Source organism: Kwoniella botswanensis, chromosome 1 (assembly GCF_036426115.1).
Source record: "Kwoniella botswanensis chromosome 1, complete sequence".
Lineage (NCBI taxonomy): Eukaryota > Fungi > Basidiomycota > Tremellomycetes > Tremellales > Cryptococcaceae > Kwoniella > Kwoniella botswanensis.
This window is the reverse complement of record NC_088599.1, coordinates 12,431,374-12,442,491: the sequence shown is the minus strand read 5'-3', so window position 1 is coordinate 12,442,491 and position 11,118 is coordinate 12,431,374. Positions and strand designations below refer to the sequence as shown.

The window sequence follows — 11,118 nt, the reverse complement described above, 5'->3', positions numbered from 1 at the left end:
TCCTTCCAATTTGTGTATATCGATCTAAGTCTTATCACTTCTTCACTTCATTCGGCTTCCTATCCTTTCTTGTAGGTTGGTTGGAATTCCTCTTAGCCCATCGGAGCCCACAAGCCTATTCCCTCATCTATATCAGCACTGATTGTCTCATACGACGATGGTACACTCACATTACACAAAGTCTTGGGACCCAATGGACCTTTCCTCCATTCTGGACTATCCGTCCTACCGCACGTCACACACACGTGCATACCCTCTCCTTCCTTTCCATTCACACCGCCTGCACTAGACTTCTTCCTCTTCTTTTCTTTATCTTTACCTTCCTTGGGCGGTCGGCCGGTCTTACCCTTGGGCTTTGTTGAGGTCCCGGCATTACCTGCTACTCTGGAGGGTGAAGAAGATCGTGAAGAGGATGGCGAAGAGTCTTCATCTGAAGGTGATGATGAGGGTATGTATGTTGTTTGTTTGGTGGGTGAAATGTTGGGACCAGATGATTTACGGGCTAAGTTGCCAAGAAAAGGAGTATATCAGTAATACGATAATGATTGGATTGCATTGACAAAAGATGATTAGACGGCGTGAGAGAATACTTACAGGGCAGTTCTTCATCCAAATCCAATTGTAACTCCCTCAATTCTTCTCTCAATCTCTCGTTTTCCAATTTCAGTTCCAAGAACGCATCAAGACTGGTGAGAAATATGACTGTCAGCTGAAGCTCGTGCATCGTATCCTACCTGACGCTTGTGATGGTAGTCCGACTCACTTTTGGTTACTTCCATTCCCACCGTTACCATTTGTATTATTATTATTCCCATTCCCACCATTGTTATCCTTCAGATTTGGGTCCGACTCTGAGAAATTCTCAGATACTCTCCTACCCATCACCCATATCGCCTTCCCTTTCATCCCATTCCCATTTTCCCCCGGTACATTGGCATTGGTAGTCAACGTTCCATTCGTACTGGTCATCGTCAAGTTCTCCGTTCCAGGTGGTAAAGGCATGTCATCCCCTAGTCCACTCGCATGAGCTCTTATCTCCCATATAACCGGGCCGATCTTCTTATTGGTTGACGAAGAAGTATCGTTCGATCCGTTCGAGGAGGATTCAGGTGAATTATCGTTAGATCCCCCGACCGAGGATGATGAAGAGGACAACATCCTTATATAGGTGGTCTGCGAATCGCCTAGGGTGTTCTGTGCTGCGCTGTTGTTGTTTGGAGAGTTTGTGGAGGTGGTTATACTTGTTGATGACGAGGCGTGGTGTGGTAAAGAGGGAGTCAGGAGGTGATGGAAGAAAGTTTGAACCTGTCCATGATCGGCGGCTATTGTATTACGGTTACTGGTCATCAGCTATCTACCCTCTGGAAGAAATGGAAGATAAGAAGTAGATGGAAGGAAGTTCATGACTTACAAAATACTAAATCTAGGAAATCAGCGGGCTTCTTACCCAACATCTCTATCACGGCTGGAGAACTGTAAATGATCTATATCATTACCAAAACAAAGATCATTATGTCAGCTCAGAATCTTCATTCTACACATGAGGATCGAGCCCACCTTCCAGCTCCAAGTGCTACCACTCCCACTTGCCCCACCCTGTTGACCGCTCTCCCTCCTGATCATGACGGGTTTCAAGCAGAATATCGATCCCCCCACAAGCTCTTTCAGAAGTATCTCTGGCCATTTCTTCCTCCTCGTGAACTAGACAAGGGGAGAAACATCATCAGCGTTTCGTAATCGGCAGCTTGGGATGGAGCTATGACACACCTCCGCTGCACCATTCGTAGCTGATTCTCTATCTTCGTTACTCGATGTCATGTAATTAGCACCTGCCAATGAAGAAGCCAAGAGAGACATCTTGTTTCGATTCCAATGGTCCTAGAGAGTTGCCAAGTTGTATCTTTCTGTATCTGTATATCGTGTTGGTACAAGTGGTGTGTGAGAGGCAGTTGCTAGATAGTGATGACAAGGCTCTAACTCTATATGTTATTTTCTTCTCTATGTTGACTGTCTTGGTGTGATTCCCACACCGGTTGTCACCATCATTTTTCGGTTGACTGTATGATCGTATTTCAGGGTAATCCCACGTGGTGTGACGTACAGATCGATCAATTCATACCATAATCCCGGGCCCGAGCAAATCAAATCTTGTTGAGTGAAAAGCTTCCCGAGACTTATTAACTTGGGGTATACCTCATGCCTTATGCCTCACCACTTGGGACAAGTGTAGGGTCAGCTAGGCGACTGCATGTGGTCAAACTATCAACAGGATAGGTGCTAGATACTTTCATGAAAAGACTGCAAAAGGTAGATGCTAAATGGCAGGTAGCAAGTTCACTAACTAAGTAGCTCTCACGGTCATCGCTATTTGAATTTAGCAGCTTCGGTGGTCAAAGCAGCTTTGATGGAAGCATCGTCCCCCGTATGGTTGGTTTTAGCCAAATTAGTAAGTACTGTTTTGACAAATGCGCTGGCGCTATACGACATGACACAAACATTTGCTCAAGTCAGCTTAGCTGATGACTCACGAGGAGACCCAGTGTCAGGTGACGGTTTGATATGCCAACTCACTCTTGTCCACTTGGGAGTTTTGTCTCTGCGTATTCTACATACCTTTTCATATCTTCTTGAGATTGCTCATCCATCTTTTTGGTTGCAGTACTTCCCGCTGCTGTGTAATGTTGTCTTCCTGTGGGGTGTTCCTCATCACTACTTTCAAACGCTGATTCTTGTGTCCTGCGGATCACAGTTTCACAAATGGATTAATATTTTCATCTCCTCACAAATGATCAAGTTTGCAACTTGACTCACGCGCTCGATGCTTGATTGCTGGCTCTGTTGGCTCGGAAGCTCGCGAGAGATTCGCTCGTGAAGGCTTGGTTCCTAAGTTCAGTGAGCAAAACGGAGAAGAGACAAAGGATTGTGAGAGGATGATCAGTCAAAACATCCAGTATTATAATACAGCACTACGAGTATGGTGCAATCGCTTGTTGTGTTGTGACTGAATAGGGATGAAGAAAATGCTCAAGGCCTACGATTTATCTTCGGACATTGTAAAAGCTGTTATTCAGATTCAACTTTGTGGACCCAATGGTATGATGCTTGTGCTTGAGCTTGTGAACCGACTTGATCAACTTGACATAAATATGGGGACCTTTTGACCCGACAAGTTTAGTCACTGGTTACTTATACCTTTTCCAAACGTCGTTTTCGGAGGTATAAGTTGTCATAGTAGACGGTGGTCTTCGCATCTGAAAGAGAAAAAAAGGAGATTCGCCTTCTAATGCAGGTTCTTGGACATCAGGAAGGCCAAGGCTGACAGAGAAGTACTGATCGGAGCTCCAAAGGGGCAGTAAGTACGATGAGCGGAGTGAAGTTGAACTCCTCTTATATGTTCTACTGCCCATTCTCCTGAGAAGGCTCAATCATGACCAACGACGACTAGTTTCCCGCATACAATCACAGACTCTCCTCGATCTCAACTCGCAATGAGAAGATAGCATGCCACAAGGGACGCCAAGTAAGGAGTATTGAGATATTGATGTACAATGTGGAATATATCTGAGGTCGAAGATGGTGATTGCTGTTCGAATACTACGCTGTCTTAAGTGCGCCGCCAAGTTTGCGGGACGTTCTCCCAAGGCGCTCTTCATACGATATGTGTAAAATCAGAAGGCTCTGCAGTAAATACGATGCAAGTATCTCAGCGGACTACGTCGGGGTTCAGCTTGCATTGGAGCGGCGTGGGGTGAAGATAGAAAGGGTAAAAAAAAAACAGATTGACAAAGGACCGACCTACATACTATCCACATATACATAAATACATATATATATATAATATGATGCGGAATCCGAAATGGATTTGATCGTGCTTCAACAGTATTGCAGTGCTGGTGAGATCCTTTCACAACGCCTAGCATGATGCTCATGAGTCTTGCGTTCTACTCAAGACAGAAACTACCTGCTTGACTGGAATGAGCTCAGAGTTGCCAATTCCGGTCTGACCAAAGTTAACGAATTTGGATTTGCCACTTTCCTATTCGGCGTCCTCCGCCGGCCGAGTGTGAATGAAGGACTATGATTACCGAACACGTCCACTTCGCATGAGCATGAGGATGATGTGCTTGAGTGCTTGACGACGTATGAGTAAGCAGTGTCAAATCCTTTCGTTATCTCTACAACTGATACTGAATGTCATCATTGATATTCAATACTCTCTTTTCGAACATATCACAGCCTATCCTACATCTACTAATCCTCATATTTCATCTCACCAACAGCGCAAGAACCAACTACCAACAAAATGGCAGCTGTAAGTATACCCTACACTACCTTTACCCTGCCGCCGTCCATTCGTCTTCGGGCCCTCACAAATGTCCCAGTATCGCTAACATACCTTGTGTACGATTCGCACAGCCAACAAACAACATTATCAATTCCATCCCTGGATCGACACCTACCGCACCGGCGTATCAATATAACGTTAAGATGACTTGTGGAGGATGTTCAGGTGCCGTTAATAGGGTATTAGGAAAGAATATCCAGGCTCGTGAGTCTGTCTCAGCTGAGTCGGAGAAGTCAAAGTCAAGGTTATAGGAGTTCATAGCTAATATCGTGAATGCTTGCTCTCATCACTTTATGTGATATCTATCCCATCAATACCACAATATCCTTACACGATATCTCTCTTGCACCTACCCTATTCCGTATCGCCTCACCAGCCAATGCATACCACATTTCCCTTCCTACTCAGACCGTCTTGGTCTGGGGTCCATCTCTCCCTCCCTTCGATGAAGTCACTGCTAAAATAGCAAAGACAGGTAAAGCTATCAATTCGCAAGAGGTGGTAGAGGACGCTACGAAGTTACCTTCCATCGAGGCGTAAATTGGGAATTCTTACCATCCCACTTTCAGTGTTATCTCTTTTCCTCGACTCCTTCTTGCTCTTTTTCAGCTTTCGTCATACTCATCTTGATGATGATCGATTGACAGTTTTTTTCGTATGATCTATGTACATGCATATTGATTATTGATCTTACATACAACACGTCATACAAATGATCTATATACAACTGTATTTACGAAGCAAGCAAAATATATCAAGTATGATACCTCCCAACCTAGGTCTACTCATCCCATCGCAGTTCATCTTCATTCTCATCCTCCACCTTGATCCTCGATCCATCATGTCTATTCAGATCTCCTCTATGTTCATTGCTCTCATCGAGTAACTTCTCCTTGTTGAACTTTTCGTTCTCCCATTGAATATTCATCTCACTATCATCTGATTGTGTGACTTCTTTCCACTTTATTATACCTTTCCCTCTATCACTATCCTCCTCTTCTTCTTCGTCTTGGTCTTGGAAAGCTGGTCTAACGGGTTTATGAGGTATTTTATGTATCGGTCTTTCTCCTTCATCGATGTCCACAAGGTTCTGATTCTTTTCAGTCCATTTACCCTTTTCTTCCTCTTTCTCTTTCGATGGTCGTTTCAAATGTATTTCCCCACCACCATGTCCCATCACCAGTTCACCTTCTTGTTCTGTATCTTTCAAATCTCTCTCACCCTCTTCATCTACCTCTCCTGAACCAGTCTTCTCAGCTTGATTTGGTGTGGTGACAGTCGAAGACTCATCACCACAGCCACAATCATACGTCGCATCTAAAGTCAAACAATCAAATTCAGGTTTACCCAATCGTTCATTCACTAAATTATGGACGTGACATAACCATAAACTTGCGGATTTACGTGAACCGGTCTATACCATTTACAAGGATCGTTGAATTAGTCAGAATGAGTATTCAGGAAGATAGAGTAAGTAGTCTGTGAGATTACTTACCTGAGGTGGATACTCTTTGAGTAATTTTTGAAATTCTGCTGCACACTCTCCACAAGGGTATAAACGTGAGAAGAGGTGGAAATACGATTTGAGAGCTTGACGGTCGTCTTCGGTTGGTTCCTAATTTCAACAATAATTTGGATGTATCAGCAATGAATCATACAGGAATAATCATCGTTGGATAATTCAGTCCTTGCAAAACAAGTCGACTAAGTCGTTATTAGATATCACTGAAGAGGAGATGGTTGATATCTGGTCTATGATGAGGAAACTACACTCACATCGGGATATCGTAAAGTCATGAGATGTAACACCCTCCAAGCTGATCTACCTAATTCGGCTCTGATTCGACTCACCTCAATCAGCATTCACCAGACCACTAGTATTTGATTAAAGAGATGAGTATTCTACTCAACTCACTTTGCAGTCTCATTACCTAATTTCGGCATGATAACCCCACCATTGATCGTATCTTCACTCAACCCCTTCCATGCTTTGTTATTAATATTTCCTAAAGGTAATTCATCATCCCATTCTCTAACTTCTTCATGTACATTAGGGAAATCTGGATTAATAGGTTTCCTCCAATGTTCCGAATCTATACCTCCTGCTTGATATTCACCTGGTGAAGGTAGTCTCTCAGGTGTAGGGTATAGGAAATATAATGTTGGTATGACTATTAAGAGAGTGATGAGTAAGGTGAGTCGGATGAATCGAGGTAAATGACCTAATTGAGGTAACATCTTGTTGGCCTTGTCTTGCCAAGGGCAAAAGTAACAACAAGGAGCAAGAGAAGCTTCTTGATGATAGGAGCTGCGATCTTCACTGCCTTGGTCTTGCTGCAGCTTGAGATTGAGGTTGGATAGTCGAGGACTGACAAACACGAATAGGAACACAAGTTGAAACAGAAAAATTGAAGATCAGACGTGTAAAATGCAACGTGTTAGTTGTACAATATGTGGTCAATCGGGTGCCTGTTACGAGATTTCCCCCGGTGGCGGTTTCATTCCAACATTTACTCGTTCTTTTGTACTTTGCTCGTGAGGACGTGATGGTCCACATAAGGGGAACGGCATCTAGCATATTGACATGTACATTGTCCTATGAGGAAGAAGCTGCATTCAAAACAGTAGAGGTCATACATGTGCATGATAGGGGATGGGCTGAGAAGTTGCACTAGTTGCTCACTCTACGAACTCGTATATACCCAGTTATGTTTGTTTACCACGTGTGTACCTGGACCAACACGCGCACGGACCATCGGACGCGACGGGTGGGTTTGCAGCTACTGTGGTTTGTAGTTTTTAGTCGTAACATGAAACGATCACTTCCTGTCACAATCCTCTCATCCTCTTGTGGTTGATCATCATCAATAACAGACAACAACAACTATAACATCGACAGAGGAATGTGACATACCCCTGGATCGACATTACTTCTTCAAGATATATCATCGTCTGACGTAGATCCCCTGCAGACAACTCCCATTGTCCTCATTCTCAGCGTCCTTTGACTCGTACATGCCCGCAAGTGGAATATTCATGACTTTAGCTTCAAGGAACTGCATCTGTGCGTACTTTATCGTTGGCAATGTTCCTTCTCGCTGCACCACACGTTCTATTACCCCCACTCTCTTGGCTTTGATCGCATCACAACCTATAAACAAACTGAATTCTCATTCTTTCCTTTCCTTTCATAGAACATCAAACCTCATTCACATGTCGAACTTCTCCTTTGTATATCCACATCCACAAATATAACACTTTTTCTACCATCGAGAAGACACGATCACAATGTCGCTACCACATAATGGGTCCACCGCTCCAGCTATAACCTCTCCCGACCTCGCATGGCCCTCTCGACCTGTTGCACGACCTTCTCCGCTATCCACTCCCACCTTGTCAGCCGAATCAGCAGAGTATCTACATTCACCCTCTTCCTCATCTAGACAGGCAAGTAGTAGCAGTACCGCACCGACTACCTTGTCCAGATCAGGCTCGTTGAAGGGGAAAGAGAAAGCTTTGGATTTTCAACTACGTATACATCCCCATAATACCGAAGAGCAGGAAGAACGCGAGGAGAAGGAAAGGAATTATGGACCACCTAAGAAACCTCTACCACCCCATCAATTGGGTAGGATCGCTCAATCATTCGGTATCATCATACCCAACTTACCTCAGTCTCAGACACAGTCAACACAGGAGACAAGAGTACCGACTAGCCCTTTGTCCACTTCTGCCATCTCACCCACGTTTCCTTCTGCGTCTTACAGAGGCCGACTATCACCTTTACCTTTCCAATCACCCATCCGATCCACTCCGTTCTTGCTATCCGTCATACCGCCTCTATGCCTTTTGCCGCCAAATAAGGACAGTTCATTTGAAGAGATCCATCGCAGGAACAAGAAATGGAGAAGGGGTAGACTGATACCGCTTCAGCCTACTTTGGGATCGATGTTAGTTTGTATAGCGAGGGAGTACGGTCTACCTTCAACAATAGGTATTGGTGTATATTTAGTGTTACCAAATCAACCTGCGAGGAAAGGTAGGATCAACGGCTCTTCATCCTCTTCTGGTGAATCGAATTACGATGAAGATGAGGGATCGACAGGACCGAAAATATCATCAGCGACATGGTCAACACTGTTCTCACCTCACTTGATCCAACTTGCTCAGGGAGGAGGTGGAGGTATGAACTCAAGGTCTTCTACACCTTCTCAAACTCCTTTGAAGAACAACGTGTACAGTAATGATATTGGTGACCCAGAATCGGAATTCCCTCCTAGTCCAATATCAACTTCAAAGATCAACCCCTCTAGAAACCATACCAGTAGAATCAGAAGATCTAAATCGACTGAACCGCCTGAACTTGTTCATTCTCATTCTTCCAACTTATCCACATCGACTTCATCTTTCTCAGCCAACCTACCTCCTGCACCCGCTTCTCTAGGATATACAAGTTTCGCCACGACAATCTCATCGACGACTTCACCTATGATGAATCCTATAGTGGGCACGATCGAATTTGATGTTGATTTAGATGAAGCAAAATGGTTTGAGAGTTATCATCTGAGGAAATCTGGTAGGCATAGTAAACATAAACGATCACTCACATCTGACAGTGGGATGAAAGAATTGAATTTGGTTAATAAAGTATCGGATGTGAGACCGAGATTCTTGAAGGAGTTAGACCCGAATACACCGCAAATAAATCATCAAGATGATCATGAACCGCAAGAGAGTCTCGAGAAGAATGTGGTAGAAGTGGATGAAGATCTGTTGAAGCCACACCCCGAGCAGAATGACTTACTGGCTAGTCCGATTGATCTCTCGGATCAGAGTACGAGGTTGAAAGTGCAGGAGATATTGGATAAGAGAGGTAGTGGAGTAGTGATGGCTGAGCAATTGGATGATCTTGAAAAGAGTGAGTGTAAGGAATATTATCTCTGCCCACGAATGCTTCTAGAATGGCTGCATTCTGCAGGGGAGATGGTGAAGGCTCGTACTGATGTCGTCTTGGTCTTATCTAGTGATGCGACAACTCTCACCTCGAGAAATACGCATAACTTCCCCTAGATTACTCACACCTCGCATGGCAGCCAAAGTGGCCAACCTGACTCTACCGGCCGTTCCCAAACGAGGTACTTCCAAGACAGCACCGACCTCATCGCCGTTAGCGGGAAACTTTACAAATGGCAATTCCGATCCGGAAGAAACATCACAACCTAAGTCAGCTAGGTCCAACGGAACGTTCGGATCAGCCATCGACCTTCAAGAACAACAACAACAACTGTCTACCTCCCAACTCCAAGTTGAACAAGTTGAAGATAATGATAATGACAATGAGGAAACAACGTTAGATAGACCCGTGTGGCCAGCTGTCAAACATGGTTCACCAGGATCACCTACCATTCACGAATATTTCTCTCGTCCCAATTTCCCTCAGAGACAACAACAAGTTCGAAATGTCTCCTCGCCCGCTTCCATCCCTGTGGCTATATCCGACGAAACTTTGAAACGGATGAAAGAGAATGAAGAATCTCATATTGAGCAGAGTAAGATATCATCACAATCACAAGAGTGGATTCCTCGTAGACCCGCTAGACCACCTTCACCTAAATTGGAGAGTATGCACCAGCGAACTTTATCGCATACCCTTTCACCTGAGTTGGTAGATTTCTTAAACAAATCTCCACCCCCTGCGGCTGGCGGACAGGGTACGACACCAGAGGAGAAACGAAGGAACAGATCGGGAAGTATGAGTTTGAAAGGACTGAGAAATCAAATGTCATCCAAGAATCTAAGTCAAATGTGGAAATCCGGTGAAACGTCTTCGAATGCGACTTCACCACCTTTACCTAATGGACAAAAAGAGACGATTGGATTGTTCAAAGGTGGTTTACCAACGTCAAATGGAGATGAAGGTCACTTTGGGTTTAATCGAGATCAAGCGCACTCGGCTTTAGGAGGTGGAATAAGAAGTGTATCTAGTCCAACCAATCCTACGACTGATTTTGGTGCAGTATCGCAAAACCAAGATGAGAGTTCTTTACCATCGGCCGGTAGTGGGAGTGGGAAAGGGAAATTCGCTTCTAGGATATGGGGATTTAGACATCATTCAGATAAACATGATAAAGATAAAGATAGATCGTCAAAGATGTCAAGTAAACGCAATCCATCTATTGATGGTGCTGGAAGTATAAAGATCTCTGAACCTATCGCCGCAAGCTTCATACACAAAGAATCGTTCGATATACCTCCCAATAACAACAGCATTGTACAGCAACAGCAGCAACAAGCTGGATTGGGACATGGTAGATTCCCATCACACTCTTACGCTCATGCTACACCTACAAGTCCAAATCCCAGTGCCAATCCTGCTAGTCCCAGAAGTATTAAGAGGAAACCTGTTCCAGGAACCACGACGGAAGATGGAGAATCAACGATGATGATCAAGAATAGTATGAGTTTAAGTAGTATGAATACGTTCGTTTTGGAAGATGCTCCGAAGGGAAGGAAGATGATGGGATTGGGTATGGGGCAGGCTCAATAGTGTATATTTTTCAATGTCAGTATATATAGTTGGAAATGAGGCAAAGAGGGAATATGTGGTGGTTGTGATTGTTATAATTTGTATACTATATATATACATGCGATGTTATAATTATCTTGTAGAAATGATAATACGTCAGAGTACATTCATGTGGTATAGTAGAGTCAGTCCTACTGAATGATAATATATTAATATGTATCATTATTCACATGATCCGATTGTTAAT

General features: G+C 43.9%; 5 protein-coding genes across 5 annotated transcripts; 2 read left to right on the top strand and 3 right to left on the bottom strand.

Moving 5' to 3' along the window:
* Window positions 1-34: 34 nt before the first annotated feature.
* L199_004694 (uncharacterized protein) lies at window positions 35-1,857 on the bottom strand (the record flags this gene model as incomplete). Its single annotated transcript, XM_064890419.1, has 7 exons — window positions 35-115; window positions 171-502; window positions 595-686; window positions 764-1,322; window positions 1,412-1,484; window positions 1,558-1,701; window positions 1,768-1,857. The coding sequence occupies 7 exons, from the start codon at window positions 1,855-1,857 to the stop codon at window positions 35-37; spliced, it is 1,371 nt and encodes a 456-aa protein (XP_064746491.1).
* Window positions 1,858-2,364: 507 nt separating this feature from the next.
* On the bottom strand, window positions 2,365-3,052 carry L199_004693 (uncharacterized protein; the record flags this gene model as incomplete). Its single annotated transcript, XM_064890418.1, has 4 exons — window positions 2,365-2,476; window positions 2,572-2,736; window positions 2,812-2,883; window positions 3,036-3,052. The coding sequence occupies 4 exons, from the start codon at window positions 3,050-3,052 to the stop codon at window positions 2,365-2,367; spliced, it is 366 nt and encodes a 121-aa protein (XP_064746490.1).
* A 1,251-nt stretch (window positions 3,053-4,303) lies between these two features.
* Window positions 4,304-4,885, top strand: L199_004692 (uncharacterized protein; the record flags this gene model as incomplete). The annotated part of the gene is made up of 3 exons (XM_064890417.1): window positions 4,304-4,312; window positions 4,417-4,549; window positions 4,722-4,885. 3 exons carry the CDS (start codon window positions 4,304-4,306, stop codon window positions 4,883-4,885), a joined length of 306 nt encoding a protein of 101 aa, XP_064746489.1.
* A 241-nt stretch (window positions 4,886-5,126) lies between these two features.
* L199_004691 (uncharacterized protein) lies at window positions 5,127-6,583 on the bottom strand (the record flags this gene model as incomplete). Its single annotated transcript, XM_064890416.1, has 4 exons — window positions 5,127-5,759; window positions 5,841-5,960; window positions 6,122-6,182; window positions 6,261-6,583. The coding sequence occupies 4 exons, from the start codon at window positions 6,581-6,583 to the stop codon at window positions 5,127-5,129; spliced, it is 1,137 nt and encodes a 378-aa protein (XP_064746488.1).
* Window positions 6,584-7,633: 1,050 nt separating this feature from the next.
* Window positions 7,634-10,892, top strand: L199_004690 (uncharacterized protein; the record flags this gene model as incomplete). Its single annotated transcript, XM_064890415.1, has 2 exons — window positions 7,634-9,263; window positions 9,370-10,892. 2 exons carry the CDS (start codon window positions 7,634-7,636, stop codon window positions 10,890-10,892), a joined length of 3,153 nt encoding a protein of 1,050 aa, XP_064746487.1.
* Between the last annotated feature and the right edge of the window lie 226 nt (window positions 10,893-11,118).